This window comes from Oryza glaberrima, chromosome 8 (assembly GCF_000147395.1).
Source record: "Oryza glaberrima chromosome 8, OglaRS2, whole genome shotgun sequence".
NCBI lineage: Eukaryota > Viridiplantae > Streptophyta > Magnoliopsida > Poales > Poaceae > Oryza > Oryza glaberrima.
Genome location: NC_068333.1, coordinates 21,114,160 through 21,135,149, shown reverse-complemented (window position 1 = coordinate 21,135,149; position 20,990 = coordinate 21,114,160). Strand labels below are relative to the sequence as shown.

The window sequence follows — 20,990 nt, the reverse complement described above, 5'->3', positions numbered from 1 at the left end:
TGTTCTGTTTATATTGGTAAGGCATTGTTCATGGGTTCGTTGATCGTTGACATCTCAAGCAAAGGCCGTGTTTAGATTTTTTTTTATAACAACGTTACATTGAATGTTTAGTCACATGTATAGAGCATTAAATATAAACGAAAAAAACTAATTATAAAATTTGCATGTAAATTGTGAGATGAATCTTTTGAGTCTAATTACGTCATGATTTGACAATGTGACTTTTGAGTCTAATTACGTTATAATTTGACAATGACATTTGCTAATGACAGTAATTATGACAGTAATTAGATGTCTTGTAGACGGAATCTGTAAGACTACATTTAATACTTTAAATGTGTGTCTGTATGTTAATGACAGTAATTAGTATTAAATGACAATAATTAGATGTTTTGTAGACGGAATCTAGAAGACTATATTTATTTAATACTTTAAATGTGTGTATGTATACTTTAAAAAAAATTGAACAATGAACTAAACAGAGCCGATGTTTGCAATGTTTTCATGAAATCGACCAAATGCAAGTACGGGGTAGCAGGAGTATTTGCAAAACTCAAGACGGGCAAGTGGCAACAAGGAAAACCATTGTGCTTGTGCCATCATCAAATATGCTCCTACTTCTACCACCACCTTGTTGGCCATCGTGGAAAGCATGCACACACAAGGAAGCAAAAGCAAGGGGAGGACGGAGGACGCACGACGCGATGCATCATCACTATGCCCCGGTTTGTCCGGGCGTGGTATGGAGCACGGGAAAGAGGGTGAGGACAGGACGAGAATCCATCCAGGCTGTGCAGGGGATAAGCTTGGGCGCACAGTGGCCGCGTGCCAGCCGTGGCAGGGGAGAGGGAGAGAAGGTTTGCCCGAGATAAAAAGGCTTGGATGGTACGGAAGGCGTCCCGTCGCTGCACGGAGTTGGGGCCCGTCGGACGTGACCGCTCTGACCTCTGAGCTCTGAGCGTTGTTCCTCATCTCCATTGGCGTAATGACGTGGAGTAAGTACCAACCTGATGTTTAGTTCACATCAAAATTGAAAGTTTGGTTGAAATTGAAATAATGTAATGATAGAAGTTTATATGTGTAAAATCTTTTTTATGTGATAGAAAAATTGAAAGTTTGAAGAATTATTTTGGAACTAAACACGGCCCAAATGAAGTTCGGGCAGAGCCCTAGAGGTACGTCCCATAATACTCCCTCCGTCCTTAGATATAAGGGATTTGGGTCATAAAAATATTCAGATATGTTGTACTAGGATATATCACACCACATCCAACAAAAATACCTTATATTTAGAGACGAAGGGACTATAAGGGATTTTGGATAGATGTAACACATCCTCCGTCCATATTCATTGTACTAGAATATGCCATATCCGTCTAAAATCCCTTATAGCAACAATAATGTATATGGCAAAAGTAGTCCATAGAGATGTGACCCACATATATAAATTTTAACTATTGCAACCTTCACAATGTATATGTATAGCAAATATTATTAGTAGGAGAGAAGAGATAGAGATAAATAATATATTTTACTCTTTATGGGCAGCCCATATGCTTATGGTTAATTTTTGTTATTTCTTTCCTATGGACTAGTTCCACAATATTAGTGACTGAATCAAATATTATATTGCTTATGGACCACTTTTGGAGTACATTGTGACAGAGGGAGTAGCTAGTAGTAGTATTGCTACTGTATATATGTTACGGAATTTAGATCAGGTGCTGTTTTATACTAGCTCCTTTTCAAAATATAGCTATTTTTAGCTCAGTACTTTATCAAAAATAAAATGCCAACCTAAAAATGTCTATATTTTAGGATGAATGAAGTATTACTACTACTCTCTGCGAAAAAATAGATATAGTTAAATTCTTAGTATTACAATATGTCACATCTTATGTGAAATTTGGTTTTAGAGGATGGATAAAGTATGTGTAACTGTGATTTAATGACTATTCTCTTCATCACCAAAATAAACCAACTTAGATTGAATGGGATATAATCTGTCCAAATTTATTTATTGTACTAGGTTAAGTTATGGTCCGTCCTAACTTATATTATAGTGTGCAGTGCTCATTTCGTTTCAAAATAATTTTACCTAGGATAGTTGTGATCTAACCTAGTACTTACTTTATCCATCAAAAAATGTAGCAACCTAGAATGGGATAAGACCCATCTCATCCTAGGACTATCTCTGTTTGGATTCATGGTTATTTTTTAACCCTCCCTCAAATAGTCTCAAATAGCCTAAAAGTTCTAAACAGGTGAGTTATTTCAGGGCTATTTGAAAATAACCCAACAAAAAAACTACCCCCCTCAAAGGGTGCTAATTGGAGCTATTTCAGGTGGGGCCCACTAAAAAGTGTCTTTTCTCTCACTCTCTGTCCATGGAAACGTGCATTAAAGGCCAAATAGCTCTCAAAATAATCCTTGAATCCAAACAACTTAGGACTATTTTCTTAGATGACTATTTTCTTGTGCTAAAAATAGCTCTCAAAATAACTCTTGGCTAGTTCTCCAAACAGGGCTATGAATCTGGATATATATGAGGCATTTCAAATTCATTATACTAGGTTATATGACGTCATATCCTAATTTAATTTATTTTTAGATGAAGCGAGTACTCCCTCCGTCCCATAAAAAATTTAATCTATGGTTTGAATCTGGATATAGTGTATGCCCAGATTTAAATCTAGAATTGGATTTTTTATGGAACGGAGGGAGTATGTCACAAGTCGTAAGATTATACTGGTTTTACCGGTGATTTAAATTTCAAGCCCCACTGGCAAAGCAACTATCTCGTCCAAACTTTCGGACTCTCTCTCTCTCTCTCTCTCTCTTTTTTTTGCATTTCGGTTGAAATTATTAAATTTTTAAATAGTTTTGTGCAAAAGAAACTGAAACTCGTGAGATTTTAGTGGCACTGAAATCACTAGAATTTCAGTCTAGTGAATGCAAACCTTGGGAATGTAGCAATAAGTTTTTCATCTTTTTTACTACTAGTAGTAGCACAAGTACTAGTCATTCGAGCCAAAAAAAAATAGCTGTGGGTAACATAAATGTAACGAACATTGTAGTCCTCTAGAGCTTGTTTGGCACAACTTTAACTTCAACTCCACTTGTCCTATAGTTAAGGTTCAACCAAACAGTTTCAGCTCTATCTAAAATAAGAGAGGAGCTGAGATTTAGGCTGTTCCACAACTTCACTCCAGATCCAACTTTTAGAGTTAAATTTAATAGTTGAAGTTCTATCAAACATGACCCTAGTCTTCTACTTAGTGGAACCAAAAACGTCTAGAGGTTTTCCAGTTAGCTCCACAAGACTAGCCTGGATTCAAAGCCCCACCTCTTTTATTTATTTGATATTTGGTTTTCCCTAATATTCATCTTTTTTTCTACTTAGTGGAACGAAAGTACGGCTGTGAATAGTCACACTCGAGCGAATTCCTAGCATGCGGATTAGCTGGGACCGGTATTGGAAGGACATATTCGTGAAAATCATACTTAAATTGTTTATAAATTAATGAAAACATATTAGAGATAAATATAAACACTAGCATAAAACCGCAAGTTCACACTCAACTTTATTTAGTCATAAAAAAAAGATGAATTTTGGGTGAATGGTAACACGACAATATTTATGTAAAATCTATCATTTTTGCTTCTCTCAAATGAAGTTGAGTTTAAAATTAAGATTTGGCGAGAATGTATGTATCTACACCAGTCTCTAATAACTTTTTCATGACTAAAAAAAACTTTCGGGTTGATTTTCACGAGCTTTCAACCCGTTGTTACACGATATTTACCCGGTATCGGAGCTGAGACCTGCATGGCTTCTTCTCCGCCAGATTCTCTGAAACGACACGAAACATTGCTGGACCTAAGGATGGTGGTACGTACGACCAGTACTCCCAGTCTCCCACCGTGGTACGTACCCCCACGCACGCGGGTCCTACTACCCTCCCACTAGGGTGCGTGCGTGCGCGCGCCGAGCCGCGCGCAACAGCGAGCGAGCATTCCAACCCCCGTCGTCACGCGGCGCCCCCACCAACAGACGCGCCGTGCACACACCGGGGCGGGGAGCGCATCTGCGCATGTGAACCGCGTGTAGTAGGAGTGTAGGAGCAGTGCGTGCGTGCGTGCGTACGTACGGCTCGTCGCGCGATGCCGCCGCAGTGTCACGCGCGCGCAGACGAGAGCGATTAGCGGCCGAGAGCACCGCGGAGAGGGAGGAGAGGAGAGCAGTGCGCGGCAGGGGCCGACGCCGAACCGAGCCGAGCCAGCTGTATCCCACCATTGCCTACCTCCCCCACTGCGGCGCTGCCCCCTCTACTGGCACACCTGCAATAGGGATACTGCTATAGTGCTATGCCCTCTCGAGAAACCGAGAGGCCGAGTGCCACCTTTTTCCTGGCATCGCCTGAACCACAGGGCGAGTCCGCGACTTGCATCTGCAATAGCTTCTCTATCTTATTTAGCCACTTAAACTAAAAACTCACTCTAACAGAGGCTATGTTTAGATTTAAAGTTTGGATCCAAACTTCAGTCCTTTTTTATCACATCAACATATCATACACACACAACTTTTCAGTCACATCATCTTCAATTTTAACCAAAATCTAAACTTTGCGCTGAACTAAACACAGCTAGACTCTCTATTAATTCTCTCTAAAATAAAAATGCCACATGTCAGCCTCTCCCTCCACCTTCTTCCTTCTCTTTCCTTCTTTTCCCCTTTCCTTCCTTCCTTCCTGTCGACCACACTGATGCCGATGGCGGACGATGCATGGCGCGCGGTGGGGCGGCGACGCGGGGAGGCGGGAGGCGGCACTCGCCGAGGTGCTCTCCCTCTCCCCGCCGACCACTCCCCACAGCCGAGCACCGTCGAGCTCCCCCCGGGCTGCCGGATCTAGAGGCCGCCGCCGGCTTTGCGGCAACGAGGCGACGGAGCTCAGAGCGGGATGGCGATGGCGGCGGCGGAGCTCGGGGCGGGATGGCGGCTGCTCGCCACGACGACCTCGATGACGACGACGACATCAGCTCGCGACGCCGACCTCAACGATGCCACAGTTTTCTTGTCGATTCCCTCGTGCCGTCAGCGGGTGAGCGAGCGGATCTGACGGAGGCGGAGGTAGCGGCGGAAATCGGCGGCGGGAAGAAGCCGAGTGACGACGGTGACGGCGGCGGCAGCACCTGAGCGGCGACGGTGACGACGACGGTGTGCCCTCGCGCATTTGAGGCAGCGGCGAGTGCATGGCACGAGAGGCCCTGTTCGGCGGCAGTCGACAATGGTGGATCCGTGCATGCGTGAGGCGGCCCCGACGGTGAACGACGATGGTGGCCTCATCCTCTTCGATGGTCGTGCGCCGCGCCCCATCCCCCCTCCCTCGATGCCGCATCCCTCCCTCCGTCGTCTCTACGCCCTCTCTCCCTCACCGTCACCACGTCCCCTCCGCCGCCCCATTGCATATGCCTTCCTCCACCGTTGGTGCCACCATTGGCCACCTTGCGCCGCTCGCCGGCCATCTCGACCTTCACCATGCTGCACGGATCGACCTCCGTAGGAGCTGGCCATTGGCACCGTCGGCAAAGGCATGGGAGCTAGCCGTCGGCTGAGAGAAGAGGGAAGCAAAGAAAGAGATAGGTGGGACCCACGGTGGGGCCCATCGTTCGGCAACTGGAGGAGGCCGGCCAAATTTGGCCAGTTGAGATGCTTGTTTGGCCAGCCATATGACTTGGCAATTCAAGTAGCTAGGCTGTTGGAGGGAGTTTTTTTTTCCTGTGTTGGCTAAAATTTAACTTGAGGAGTCATTTATCAATGCTGTTGGAGATGCTCTAATATCTCCGATCTCCACAACTAGGTCCCATTTGGTTTAAAGAAAAGTCATAGGAATTTTTTTTTTTGTAGAATTTCGTTCCTATAATTCTTTATTTCTATAGAACCCTCTGAATAAAAGGAATGGACCATATGAAATTCATACGAAATGTCTCCTTCCATATAAGTTTGGAGGAAATTTAACATGAGATATAACCTTATGGAAAGTTTCCGTTGAGTTTTTTTTATCTCTTCTTAGACAAATAATTGATAATACATGCGATGCACTAATGTAGAATTTTCTTCTCTACATCATCAATATTTAGTTTTATATTAGTAACAATCCAAGTATGTGTAATACTACACCTCTATCCTATCATATAATTTATATTACCAAAACTTGTCAAAAAATTTAACGCTACCAAATATTTGGTAGGCTAGAAAAACAAACTGCTCCATTCAACGCTTCAGTGCCCATAAATTCAGATCATGTGTAGTTATACTTATAACTGTAAGTTAACTACTACATATAATTTTGATCGTCAGTTTTTATTAATGGTTTAGATTTGATGCTACATTAACAATGTAAATACTCCATACTCCAATATTCTACGGTGCTACGAACTGTGAAGTGTGCGATATAGACCGTCCGATTCGCATCCAATGGTGCTCATTGCTACTGTTTAAGTGCAGCTGATCCGAATCCAACGTCCATATATATGGTGGTTCTTCTAAAAGCACAATAGGTTGGCCTTCCTCCGTTTCATAATGTAAGTCATTCTAACATTTTTCACGTTCATATTAATATTAACAAATCTAGATAGATATATATGTCTAAATTCATTAACATTAATATAAATGTGAAAAATGCTAAAATAACTTAGGGGGTGTTTAGAAGAGAGGGGCTAAACTTTAGCCCCTCTCTTAAAAACATAAGTCTTAGAGACTTACGATCTCTCCCAAACACCCCCTTACATTGTGAAATAGAGGGAGTAATAAGGTTATGAAGACGGCTCGATTGGACTGTAGCCCATGGTATGTTGGACCACAAAGCTCCATCTTGGTCACCATCTTTAACATAACTGTACTCGGCTAAAAATGGATCGGCCATTGTCATCTCTGAAGCTGGTAGATCACGTGGAAGGATACATACAATCATATAAACTGGTCCTAAAGTTAGGCTCGATTAAAACGGCTCCAAATGGATCGGACATTGTTCCTCACCTTTGAAAGTTTACAAGCTGGTGGTATCAAAATCCCTATAAATGGATACACGACTAAAAATGGTCCTAAAGGTTAGGCTGCAACAAAGGCATACGGTGTATGATTCTTTTGCTGCAATTAATTAACATGAGAGAGATCAGATCAGATCAGATGGGCTGGATGGAGTAGGAGGTAGTACTGCAGCTTGTATTAATCTCGCTACTAATTCACGCAGACAGATCTCACAGCAATGTGTTAAATGCCAGTTAATAGTGCAACAGCGAGGGGGGGGGGGGGGGGGGGGGGGGGGGCAGTGACGTTAGGGGGCAATGAATTGTTGACAGGCACGCACGCATCATTGCGAACTTCCCTGTGCGAAGCTGTGAGAGAGTCCATGAAAGCCATGAGTGTGTGACGCTGTGTACCATGAGGCCATGAATTTGCCTTGAATAGTGGCTGGGTAATAGCAGGGCAGCAGTAGCCAATTCACCTCAACGTAGAGTACCAGTTGAATTAATTCAACTTTTTTTTTCTTACGAATAAACCTTCAGTCATCAGTACTAGTACAATCTTAGAGCATCCTAAGTTTGCCGTTGTTCGTGCATTGTAACAGTAATAATTAATGGCTATGTAAGACCAGAAATACAACGCTCTTTCAGATTTATCCTAGGACGCCGTACAAAACCTAAGAAAATACCAGTACTATGTACTGATAGTGCTTTCATTTTCTTGTTTGAGATTAGTAGTAGTGCTAGTGCTAGTACAAGTCGTATACAGTTTGCAACATTTTAGTGCTTGTGTATACGGAAGAGGGTGGCGAGGAGTGATGCGTGAGACTTGACGAGAAAAGGGTTCTGAATTCTGAAACTGAAAGAACTGGAACTGAAAAGCTTGGCCACACTTGGTTAAAGTTGCATACATCACATGATGAAAGAAGCCAAAGACTGGGCATCTTAAAAGCGTGTATGACGAACTGGCAAAGTGGCACTCGCTTCTTTTCTTTCGGCTTACTGTTCACAGGCGCTGTTCCAGTCTTTGTTTTTAGCTCGATGATTTAATGACAATGTCGGTCTACTCATCTTGGATGCAATCACGTAATTAGTTCTCAGCAACCATTGATAGAATTCCTACCTTGTGGTGAGTAACCAACCAAGTATCATCCATTTATTAGTGGTCTCAGTTTAATAGAAACCGGATAAATATTGGTGGTACTGTCACACAGTCACCAACTCACCAACCAAACGAAATGGAAATATCTCTATACTAGTACTAAGGCAATAGCATTATAGCATTAACAAAAGAAGTCTACCATTGTTCGCACCAAAAAAGAAGTCCATTTCATGACTCCAGGACAGGCGTACAGCACTAGATCGTGTGAAGCTAGGAAGCAAGAGGACAACCACCCATGTCGCACTTTACTCTTCTACAGAATTACAGGAACATGTCGACCAGCGGACACCATAAATTATAGCATACACCAGGCTCCTAGATATACGGATAGATTTCCACCAGACATTCATCTAGACATTTGCTTGACCGGCATGTACATGTCGAACACATTTAAAAGGTCAATGTAATTACAGCTTACGAAGTTACAAGCCAATGAGAAATTCGTTCTTTACCAGGCAGGTACCATACAGAAATCTTATGGAACCCACCAGCTTGCCCTGTACAAGTCATGTGTTACAGTGTTAGGACGCAGTTGCTCTGGCCAGTGTTTATGAACAGCACATTGAAATGTTACCAACGATCCCATTTGAAGCCACGAATGTATTCATCATGATGGCGCATTGGCACTTCAACCATTCATTCCCACCCAATATTGGATGGAACAAAACCAAAAGATACCTCCTGGTTTGTTGGAGAGGATTTTGAAGTTCCTACTTTCTGTTTTTAGTTCATGAAATCAGGGTCTGTTATTGCCTCCTGTAATTGTTTCGACTTTTATATCTGTCTGTTCATTCTCTTTCTCCATAATCGTGCTGGAAGTATCGTTGCCTGGCAAATCCTCTTTATCATCTAATATCCTGCTTGCCTCCCCGATTGCAAGGATTAGTTCAAGTTGCTTCTGTTGTTGTTCCTGCAGAATAGATTAATGGGTTCCATTGGTCAAAGGCAAAAATTGCATAAGGCTAAGCTCCATAAGGAAACGATTATTTACTGGGGTGTATTGGCTAGTCATTAGTATTTCGGCGGGCAACATCAGCTATGAAAGACAAGTGAGTCACCTTGAAAAGACAACAAAAACATTGATGTAATAATTAACCAAATCATGATGTTAAGCTCTAGTCGGTACATGATGGTTACTAAATTTGTGGTGAATATAAACTTTTCAGTTGTAGACACAGTATAGACCATGCAAATGCAAGGATATAAGCTTAAAAACAGACTCTTTCAGGCAACAAAATGACCAAGAACTTGATAAAATTTGTAGGTATGAACTGAAATATTCATGGTGTCTCTTAAATTTAAAAAGAGATAGGCAAAAGTAACAGAGTGAGGGCATGATAATTGCAACTCATATAACAAAAACCATAAGCTTGCCGTTTTGGGGATGAAGTTATGCTCATTAGTTGGTAGTGTGGTACTGATTTCTGTATAAGGTTTGGAATAGGTAAGAAACTAGATGGATTTGGTCTCTGTGATGTTACAACTATTTGGGTCTTGAACAATAACCAGCAGAAACGGATTTAGTTTTTGTGATGTTACAACTATTTGGGCCTTGAACAGTAACCAGCAGCTCAATACATGTCAACAAGAATATAAATGACACACAATCATTTGTATGAATGTATGTTAACTTGGTTCATTAATTGTTTTCCCAATACAATAAGCATAGGGCAGCATAAGAAGTTAGTCATTCATAATGAGCTAAGAATTACATTAAGCAAAAGTAGAACATGAAATACATAAGAAACTTCTCTGATACAGATTACTTAGAAGTCAGGACATTAGATCTGAGAAATAGCTGCAATAGTGGCATTAAATAAAACCAGGCTTACAAGCATGAGGAAACCAACAGCAAGTACTTCGAAGGAAGAGAAACCAAAAAAGAAAGAAGGCAATAATTATTACCTGCATTGCATATAAAACCTTTTGAATTTCACCAAGTTCTTTTTCAAGAAGGTCTTCTTGGGCAGCTAGTACTCGAGTAGCCTCAGAATTCTTTTGGGCTAAAGTTGCAGTCTGCAAAAACAGAACACTGTAAACTTATATCAAAAGTGCAAGGCTTAATATTCACTTGCAGAAAAAACATTAAGGTTCCTGAAGTTGTGAATGGAGGATGCATTCAGGATGGCATTATGGACGATATGTTGTGATTGTGGGAAGAACTACAGCATGAATGCAATGATATACTGGCACTTTAGGAGTAGTATAGGTTGGCCTTGTCTTCCAAAGTTCCGATGCCCATTGCACTATGATTTGCAGCTTTTAAAAAGGTAGGGTGCTTTGTTTCCTCCGATATTTATGTGGAAGTTGAATGGGGTCCGTTCTCTGAAATTCATGTCTTTGCTTGAATGGTGCTCAAAAAGAGCGTACTGACTAAAGATAATGAGATTGGAAGAGGTCTAAAAGAAGAGAAATGACAGTTTTTTAGGATTGATGAGAGTAGTTATCACCTGTTTTTCAGTTGACAAGCTTACTAGATAGTTCTGAAATGCAACAATGCAAACATTTGTTTTCAGTAATAAAGATAATGAGATTGGGAGAGGTCCAAAAGAAGAGAAATGACAGTTTTTTAGGATTGATAAGAGTAGTTATCACCTGTTTTTCAGTTGACAAGCTTACTAGATATTTCTGAAATGCAACTATGCAAGCATTTGTTTTCAGTAATAAACCTTTTAATTCTCCTAGGCTGTTTAGATAGCTGGTTAAGATGACTTAGGGGAAAGATGACAACCCTTTTAGGTGCACTTGCTTCTGGACAATTTAGTAGGCACAAAAAGCTGCATGTTTCAGATATAAAATGTATCATTTTATCATTAATTAGTTGAATTTCTAGATAGTACCACAGATGCTGGAGTATGATAGAATCTCTAGTGCTGAGGACCAAGCTTGTCAAGCAAGTGGTATCTGAAGTTTCAGATGTGTGTTGGAGTAGCAACTCAAAGTTCCAAGGATTCAGGGCTGACAAGAGTACAATACTGTTTTTCTGTTACTGTGGAGGACTACTGAGCAGTTTTAGCTGGCTGTGTTTTAATTGTCCTCCTAATGTTATGTCTTGATCCATGCAGCAGTTGTTTGCTGGATCAAGACTTGGTATCCTACTGTTTATTTCGTTATGCTAAAGATTTCTCAAGTATATAACTTTTGACGGTTCAGATTCTAATAAGAGATATCAGAAGAGAGTTTCCTTTCTGGGCTAAATAAAACTGTGTGTTGAAATGTCAGATTTGGAGCTCTGACAAAAGAGTTAAGTGATATCCAGTCAATGATCAAGAACATGGATGAATTTCAAACATTGGGCAAAGTAACTGTCCATAGCCACACCAAGATTTTCATGACCGATTGGAACGCACTCGTAGAAATTTCATGTCACTGACACGTTACCAAGTCCCCTTTCTAACACCATTTTTGACAGTTCAATTCTAACTGGTTGTTTCTTTAAACGAATTCTAATTGGTTGCTACTAAACCAACAGTGAAGCAAAGCTTAAATTCTTAAATTTCTCTAAGTAGGACGAGGTAGGTATCCTGGAAGATTAAGCAATACTCACCTCATTGATAGGATCCCTCAGCGTCCTCCGCAACACCCTAAACCTGACGCCGAGCTTCTCGACGGTCCTCGACAACACACCGACGGCCGCCACCACGCCCCTCACGCTCTCCTCCACCTCGCCAATCCTCCCCGCGAAATCCACACCCCTAGCCGCGGCGCCACCGCCGCCGCCGCCACCCACCTGGCAAAGCCGCCCCCACTGCCTCCGCCGGATCAGGCTCCCGATCGCCGCCGCGCCCACCAGAAGCACGTACTGCACGACGAACATCCTCCCGCCCACGAGCCCCGACGCGGGGGCGCCCGTCGTCGTCGGCGGCGGGAAGACGAGGCGGGCCGCGCATACCACCGAGCAGATGGCGGGCGGCGCGAGGCAGAGCAGCTCCCCGGCGGAGAGGAGCGCGTCGAGCGCCGAGCTCGTCGGCGCGGCGGCGGCGGAAGCGCCCCCGCGGCCTGCGAAATGTGCAAAACGAACTGTCTCAGCTCGAATCAAGAAGGTCGTGGGGGGGAGCAGACCGCGGCCGCGGCGAGCAGCCACCAGCGCATGCGTTTACCGGAGGCGGAGGCGCGGAGAGGCGGAGGCCATCTGCGAGAGGGAGCTCGCGAGAGGAGAGGCGATGGCGAGGGCGAGGGCGAGGGAGGGAGGCGGCAATGGAGGCGGAGGTGCGCGCGGGAGCGGAGCGGCGCGAGGGGAGCGGGGGGCGGCATGAGCGAGGAAAGGTGAGGTGAGGTGAGGACGAACAAGGTGAGCAGCGCGCGGATGCGATTGGAAGGGAGCCACACCCAGACAGGGGCCGTTCTTGTTACCTGGGCTCCCGGCCCACCGCCCCGGTAGTTGTCCATGAGGGTAAAAGACCGCGATAGGAAGGATAATAGTAGACTATAAGTCAACTATAAACTTATATAAAAGAAAAATTAAAAAATAAGTGAGAAGAGTTGGCTCTCATGTAAGAGCTAAAACATTTTCATTATTAATTTTATAGTGAGAGAAAGAGAGATGGGAGAAAAAAATAATGCCAACGTTATAGTTAACCTATTATACATGTTATTTATAATAAGGATTAATAGCCAATAGTCAGCTATACTATTAAACTTGCTCTGAAGAAAAAGAGGCTTTTTTTTAACTAGGGATGAAAACATAATGAACCTTTTCAAAATTTAACTGTGCTAAAACTTTACTCCCTCTATTCCAAAATATAAGGCACAACCACCTTTGACCCAAAGATTAAGAAACAATTATTATCACTTCATTGTTTGAATCATCTCAACTAATACAATACATGCACCCAATAGAATTAAACACCTTGATTTAAAAAATAATAATTTAGGTGAGAGATTGTGTTATTAATTGTTATGCATGCACGCATGCCTTATATTATGAAACAACTTTAAAACGTAGTTGTGCCCTATATTTTGGAATGGAGGGAGTAATAAGGTGACAGCATTGTCAAGTTTTAATATGAAAGGATAAATGTGATGTTACCAAAATTTCTTAGATATTATCAATGTTTGGTACTTCCTCTATTTCATATTATAGGTTGTTTTAATTTTTTTTTCTAATCAAACATTTTTAAATTTGACTAAGTTTACAGAAAAATTTAATAACACTTACAACATCAAATTAGTTTCATTAATAGCAAAATTGAATATATCTGGTTAGAATGTTTTATGTTCAAAATATCACTATATTTTTCTAAAATTTGGTCAAAACTAAAAAAGTTTTACTAGGAAAAAGGTAAAAACAACTTATAATATAAAACAGAGGTAGTAACAAACTAAATACATCCATATCTTCGTCAATTTCACCAAACAATGGCATGGTTTAAAATAACACCAATCCAAACAAACCTGAAATTGTATCATTTATACGGAAACAATTTTTGGATGGTTTGGTATTTTTATACTTTCCAATTTAACTATTTGTTGGAGATTGCATTACTGCACTGAAAGAAATTAGAATTATCAAAATTTCATGTGGTTAGACTTAGGATCGGAAACTATCACTTTTTATAGTTCAGTTGGGTGCCCGTTGTAATCCCTATTTGTAACGTTAGAATTTTGCAAGATTTTCGCAGGGATTAGTTTAATTCCTGTAAAGTTTGTCTAAAATTGATCCATTGCAAACAAGGCCTAGAGCTGTTTTCACTCAAGAAGAGTAGCAGAGCTGAGGTACAAGGCCACTTTGGAATGGAGAAATTTTGTGAGAATTGAATTTCATTTTTTTAAAAAAGATGTACGAAACTTCTGCTCTCAAGCGCTTGGAAGTTGGAACATTAATTACACAAATTACTGTACTGTACCCTACAAAACAGAGATGAACACTACGATGTAGTACTTCAGGATTCATAAGCATGTGGGAGTTCTTATCTAAACTGACATCATATGTAAAAACAACGGGTTGTCAACAGGGTTTCCTAAACCGTCGGGGCCGGGGTTACCGCGCCCCGGCGGTAAGCACCGCGCGGTAACCGTGAAAAACCGTACAAAATTTATCTAAAATTCAATTATTTTTAAAATTTATTTAAATTTAAGGAGGTTATCGCGGTTTTTCTATTACCGTACCCGCAGTAAGGCCGGTAAACACGGTAACCGTGCGGTTACCGACGGTAAGTCAAACCCTAGTTGTCAAAAGGAAGTGAACAACTCATTGGAGGATTTGCAGAAACAGATAGAGCACGTTGGCAAATACTACTCTACCCCAGCAACTGTCCAAGTGAAACTTTCATGTGCAGAGTAAAAGAGGTCGAGCATGCTTACTCTGTCAGACAGGAAGATCCTGCCTTCCTGAGGATTGAAGACAACAAAAAAACTAGAGAAGGCGCCTACCGAAAGACACAAGATCTGTCAGAATCGAAGTTAAAAACAACAGGAATCACATAATACAAGACAGAGAGCATACAATAGAAGTAAATAAATGCAATACCAGAAAAAGACTAAAAATGATAGTGGTTTGATCTCGGCCACACATTTATAACCAAAATTATTTTGTGATTCCATGGCCTTTCGAGTACTTATCATCAAAGCACATTCCTTGACCCAGACTCTTGGCCTCTTGTGTTTGCTAGTATATCATTAGTAAGAATATGTCAGACTTCAGGTCATTTATAAAGATGTTGATCACGTGACATTTTTTTTCTAGCCTCAAGGAGTCTTCCATTTATGAACAATTTCGCCTCAAGGAGAGTCTTCCATTTGGATTTTGGACATGACGACCAAAGTTGTCAGTTGTCACACTAGAACCTCACATGGCAATCAAACATAGAACTGATAGTCACCAGGATGGCATTTATTGGAAGTTCCATAATTTTGGCTGTGTTTAGATTCAAACTTCCAACTTTTTCCATCACATCAACATATCATACATACACAACTTTTCAGTTATATCGTACCAATTTCAACCCAAACTTCCAACTCTGGAAGGAACTAAACACAGCCTTTATCAGAACATCACTGCTAATCAACCAAGTCACTATCACTTACCCCCTGCAATACTCATGCCAAACATGTAGTAACTCCCTTTTCAATTCTCACCTGTCACCAGTTCTCATCACAGTGCTATATATAATAGTACTAGTAAAAGCAAAACATTTGTACACTAGAAGCAAAAACATGGAGAAAACTGTGAAACACAAGCACAAGTGAGATGTAACCAAATTAGCAAACTAAAATCAGTACTCCTCACCATGCAAACACATCACCTGGACAGAGTGCATAGGCATCACAGATATTTTTTTTGTCAACTTTGCTAAGGCAAATTAGCACATATACTAACGATAAGTACAGCCTGATAAATACATCCTGCTACTGAATGCATCCTGAACATACTAGGAGACACCCCCTCACTCACCATCACACCACCAAATTAAGCTAAGCAGCTGCAAGTCCGCAACAATCAGCTGCAACAATCAGCTGCTGGTTTGTTACGAGCCGTCTCCGCCGTGCTCCCTCCTGGCCTTCTTGAGGGGCGGCGGCGTGGCGGCGAGAGCCTCGTGGAGGTGGCGCTGAGCATCAAGAAGCATCCTGTTGTGGCGGGCCTCGGTTTCCTTCCACCCACGATCGATCTCCCACTGCATCTCCATGCGCCGCCTCTCGAGCCGCATGATCCCCTGGCCGAAATCCCTTACCACAGCGGAGAGCTGCTCGTTGGTGCCCCCGCCGGGGCGGGTTGCTACCGGAGGTGGCTCCTCTTCCTTCACCTTGTCTGCCATGGCGACCTTGGCTTGAAATGCCTCGTAGGGGACCCTCTTCCGGGGAGGCGCGGTGGAGAGCATCGCGAAGGATGGCGGCGGCTGCTGCGGCGGTGGGCGAGGGGCGAAGCCGCTGAACCCGCCGCCGCCGCCGCCGCTGTCCCGGAGGATGCCGTTGATGCTCCTGGTGTTGTTCCGGGGGATGGGCTCTTCCACTTCCTCTTCTTCTTCGTCATCCTCCTCGTCGTCGTCGTCGTCGTCGTCGTCCTCGTCAGAGGCGGCGGCGGGTGGGGAGGCGGCGGGCGGCGGCGGGGGGAAGGCGGAGGAGACAGGGAGCGGGCCGCGCTCGAGGCGCTCCATGCGGCGGAAGTATGGCCAGAGCGAGGTGACGGGGCGGGCGCCCTCGATGCGGTAGCGCTTGCGGAGCTTCTCCAGCTTGTGGCGGCACTGCGTCCCGGTCTTGCGCAGCGCGGCCCCCGACGCGGCGCACCGCGCGGCGACGTCGGCAGCCACCTCCTCCCACTGCTGCGCCTTGAGCTGCCCCCGGCGCAGCCTCGTCCACCGCTCCTCGTAGGCGTCGAGGAGGTGCATGGTCTCCATGTGCGCCCAGGGCTGCCCCGGCGCGCTCTTCCTCCTCCGCTGCGGCAGCGCCCCCTCCTCCCCCGCCGCCGCCGCCGACGCCGCCTCCTGCGCCATCCTCTCAGTCACGGCTGCGGCGTCGATTCAGATCTAGATCTGGGGGGCAATAATTTTGGGGAGGAGGCGGCGGCGGCGGCGGTGGTGGTGGAGGCGGATTCGGGTGTGGGGGGGATAAGGTGAGGGGAGGCGGAGGAGGGGTATGGGTGGTGGTGGTGGTGGTGGGGCGGTCGGTTCGGTTTTTCTGGGTGCGGGGGGGTTGGGCACTTGGGCCATCGGCCGCGGGCTGAGCGGTGGCGGTGGTGGTGGTGGTGGTGGTGGTGGCGCGGGTCACGTGGAGGAGAGCGCGCGTGGTGGCGGGCGTGGTGGATGGGAGAGGCGGCGGCGCCCGTTCCGCCCGGCCGCGTGGTCCCGTGCGCCGCTGCGGGTTTGCGCCGTCAAAGGGGGCGTGGGAGTCCGCGGCTGGAGTGGATGACCGGTGGAGCCGGGCTCCGGGAGGGGGGAGGGGGCCACCTGTAAGGGCGTGGTGAGCCGGCGGGAGGGGCCGAGGGGGGAGGAGAGCTCGCGACTTGGCGAGTCGCGTCGCGGGAAGGCGTTTCGATCGGCACGCTGTGGCTGGCTGTGGGCGAAGTCGCGAGGTTGGTGCGATGGGCCGATGGCCAACCGGAGTGCCGAACCACACGTCACCACCACGATGATGATGAGTTTGAGAAAACGGACATAACGGGGTTTGGCTGTAATGCCACTCAGAGCAAGTTCAATTGTATAGCCAACTACTAGCTCTAATTTATCTATAAACAATCTAATAGCTCATCTATACAATAGTTATATACTATACTATTAATACCTGGTCCCACCTGTCATACACACACTGCGTCTTGAAGTCCGTGCTACAGCTGGCTATAAATCTATAGCCCGCTGCTCTTCTCTCTCCTTATTTATCTCCTTAAAATATGTTTGCAGCTGGCTTATAGCCTGCTATTGTACTTGCTCTCACAAAAGTGGTTTTGTTAAAATATCACCCTCAAATAGAGGCAACATGTTTTTTTTACTTGAACTGAGGTAACATGTTGTAATGCCATTTCATCCATTTCTTCTCAGTTTAATGATTTTTTAATGTTTTTTTCTTGCTGAGATGACCAAAATACCCTTGGATCCTATCTCATCTCTCCCTCTATTTCTTCCTCTTCTTCGTTGTAGATGGTGGGTGGCGCTGGCCTGGCGTGGCTGGGGACGGCGGCGGCGCCGACATGGTTGGGGTAGGTGGGCGTGGTCGCCCTGGCGCTGCTGTTGTGACGAACTTGGCGGTGAGCCCCCTCATGCCTCATCTCAGCCAGGAACTGGGGCTCGGGGGCAGTGTGAAGATGGTGTTGTGGCTGGAGACGAGTTGTTGGACAAGTCAATGGTGGTGAGCGAGATGAGGTCGCCGATAAGGTGGGGATGTTCTCCTACGTCAACACAGATGGCACCGCCGTCCCTAGCCACAGGGGCGGAGCTAGTGTATATTAGGGGGTGCCCAGGAACATGGTCAAGAAAATTTTTTAGCTATACCTCATATGTATTCACCATGTAAGCACCCCCCTCAATACAAACTTAGGCACCCACATTAGTTTAAACTCGATCTAAAGTAGAGTAAATTAAGCAAGTGACACCACCCTCCATTTCGCTCTAGCTCCGCCTCTGCCTAGCCAAGCCGAGCAGCCTTCCTCACCCACGCCAACGCCGTCCCCGTCCCCGTCCCCGTCCCCAGTCGTGCCGTCGAGCTGGGCCGCGCCGGCGCCACCCACCATCTGCAATGGAGAGGAGGAAGAGATAGAGGGAGAGATGAATAGGATCCAAGGGTATTTTGGTCATCTCAACAAGAAAAAACATTACAAAAATTATTAAACTGAGAAGAAATGGATCTAATGGCATTGCAACATGTTGCCCCTGTTTGAGGGTGGCATTTTAACGAAAACACTTTCGGGAGTGACATTCCGTGAAACCTCATTTTGACAATGGCAAAATGTCAATTTTCTCCTTCCATTTTGATGAAAAATGAAAAGCTACTCAATAAATTGCACAACATAGAATATTACTCCTTTATATTATCTACATGTTAAAAATATTATTTTAGTGGGTTTTCATACAAAAATCCCTGACTAACATGCAGAGTGAGAGAGAGGGGGGGGGGGACGGAGAGCGGTGGGTGCGAGAGCGAGCGGCAACGAACAACGTGTGGGCGGGTGGTGGCAAGCAACACATGGGTAGGCGGCGCTAGAGGCCGTGCCCTCGCCGCTCCTCCAAGAAGTCAAAGAGTGTAGTCCTCCCTATCCCAAGAGCGCACGTTGTCGCATCCTCATATTCCCTCCACCCTATCGTTCCTCCTTCCACTGTTGCCTCTAGCCCTCGCCCTCCAACGTGGGGGGCACTAGAGGCGATGTGCAATGAGCGTGCGAGCGGTGTGCGACAAGCGTGCGGGACGGGCAACGCTGGAGACTGTGCCCTCGCCGCTCCTTCGAGGAGCCAAAGAGGGCGGTCCACGTCCCCACCATCCCGTAATTCGCCTTGTCCTCCTTCCTCCACCCCATCATCCCATTATCACCAATGGCGAACCGTCCAGCGACATGCGCCTACTGCCTCCCTCTCCCTCTCCTCGCATGCCAACCTAGGGTTTTTTTGGCCCGAAAACCCTCCAAAGTGGCATTTTAACCGGTAGACAATGCAACTCGCCCAGCACCGTCATCACCTTCCTTGCACACAGGTCCATCCTAGCGACTATCGTCTTGCCGTCGTCACCGAGCCCTCCTTGCGCACAGATTCGTTGTCGCTGGCTTCTCCCCTCTCGTCGCCACCGCTGTCGTCGCCGCTGTAGTCTTCATCGTCCCTCGCTGTCACCGTCGACACGCGCGCACGGATCTGCCGTCTCGTGCACGAGCGCGCCTCGCGCATGCACGGATTTGCCGTCGGCGGCTTCTCACCTCTCGTCGCCACTGCAGCTACATCGCGTGCACACAGTTCTGTCGCCGTCATCGACGTTGCCAAGAGGGCAACTTGGCGATGGTTGCGGGAGAAAGAGGAGGAAGAAGTAGAGGTTAATATGTAGGTCCCAACGGCATATACTTAAAATAGAGTGTGTAGATGGAGAGACTGTTGGAATGAGGAACATGTTTGGCTCTCCAAATCAGTTGGAGAGGTGACTATGAGTATTTGGAGAGTCTAATTTGGCCATTCTATTGGAGATGCTCTTACAAGTGAAAGTAAAACAAAGAGTGAAATACATGGCCGGTCCTTAAACTTGTGGTGTGGTGTCACTTAGATCCATGAACTTGAAAATTGCACGTTTAGATCCGTGAACTTGGTTTGATATACCACCACCGGTCCAATCGTCCTTTAACCACGTTTGACCGCCAACATGGCATTACAACATGGCAATGCCACGTAGGCAACATTTTTGTGCTCAACCCCTCCACATATACCTTGCACATAACTTGCCCTTACCAGTGCATTTCAACCCAAATCCCCTAAAATATCCCTAAATCGGCTAGGGTTTCAACAGTGAGGTTAGCGGAAGAAGACCGAGAGGTAGCGGCTGTGACAGCCTCGGCGGTGAAATTAGCGGAAGGAGGAAGTGTAGTGCAACGGGGTTAACGGTGGCACAGTGTGGCCGGATTAGCGACGGGAGGCAGCGCAATGCGTCTTGCACGCCAGGCATCCCCATGGATTCTCCAAGCTCTTCCCCGTCTTGAAGTCACCGGAAGAAGATGTTGTTGATCAAGTGCCCGTTGCATAAGGATAAGGTTATTTTGGAGCGCGGAGCAAAGGCAATTGCTAATCGAGACCGCATTTTCTATACATACAAGGAGAAGAATGAGAGGGAAGAATGATTTGATGATTGTTTTTTTTTTCTGGGGGATTCTGGTGTTACCATATAGCTACAAGAAGATATACGCGTCATGTTGTGATGTGGAATGAGCTAAGAGCAAAAATGTTGCCTACGTGGCATGCCACGTTGGCGGTCAAACGCAGTCCAAGGACGTTTAGACCGAGGTACTACATTAAACCAAGTTCACGGGTCTAAACGTGCAATTTTCAAGTTCACGGATGACACCACTACATAAGTTTAGGGACCAGCCATGTATTTTACAAACAAACAATGTGCATGGGGCACAAATTATGAAAAAAATGCTCAACTTAATGGCGCGTAGTTGGCTACTTAGACTTAGCTTTGCTGAAGTATTCGCAAGAAAATTTATACTTCAAACAATAAAGCCTCCCTCCAGATTAACTGAATTTACACACCAAAAAAGTATGACAATTAGTTTCTTATAACGAAAACCTTTTTGAAGGGCCTTATAGAGTAATGGTGCACATCGAAATAGTACAAGACAATATGATGAATTCTCTAGCGATGATATGCACAAGACAAGAGAAAGGATATCTCGATTCTCCAT

At 45.1% G+C, this 20,990-nt stretch overlaps 2 protein-coding genes across 2 annotated transcripts; both read right to left on the bottom strand.

Moving 5' to 3' along the window:
- Nucleotides 1–8,312: 8,312 nt before the first annotated feature.
- LOC127783116 (uncharacterized) lies at nt 8,313–12,577 on the bottom strand. Its single transcript, XM_052310373.1, has 4 exons — nt 12,289–12,577; nt 11,736–12,187; nt 10,094–10,204; nt 8,313–9,098 (listed from the first exon to the last, which is right to left on the bottom strand). The coding sequence occupies exons 1-4, from the start codon at nt 12,575–12,577 to the stop codon at nt 8,925–8,927; spliced, it is 1,026 nt and encodes a 341-aa protein (XP_052166333.1). The 3' UTR covers nt 8,313–8,924.
- Nucleotides 12,578–15,446: 2,869 nt separating this feature from the next.
- Nucleotides 15,447–17,350, bottom strand: LOC127783390 (trihelix transcription factor ASIL2-like). The gene has a single exon (XM_052310656.1). It carries the CDS (start codon nt 16,615–16,617, stop codon nt 15,655–15,657), a length of 963 nt encoding a protein of 320 aa, XP_052166616.1. The 5' UTR covers nt 16,618–17,350; the 3' UTR covers nt 15,447–15,654.
- Between the last annotated feature and the right edge of the window lie 3,640 nt (nt 17,351–20,990).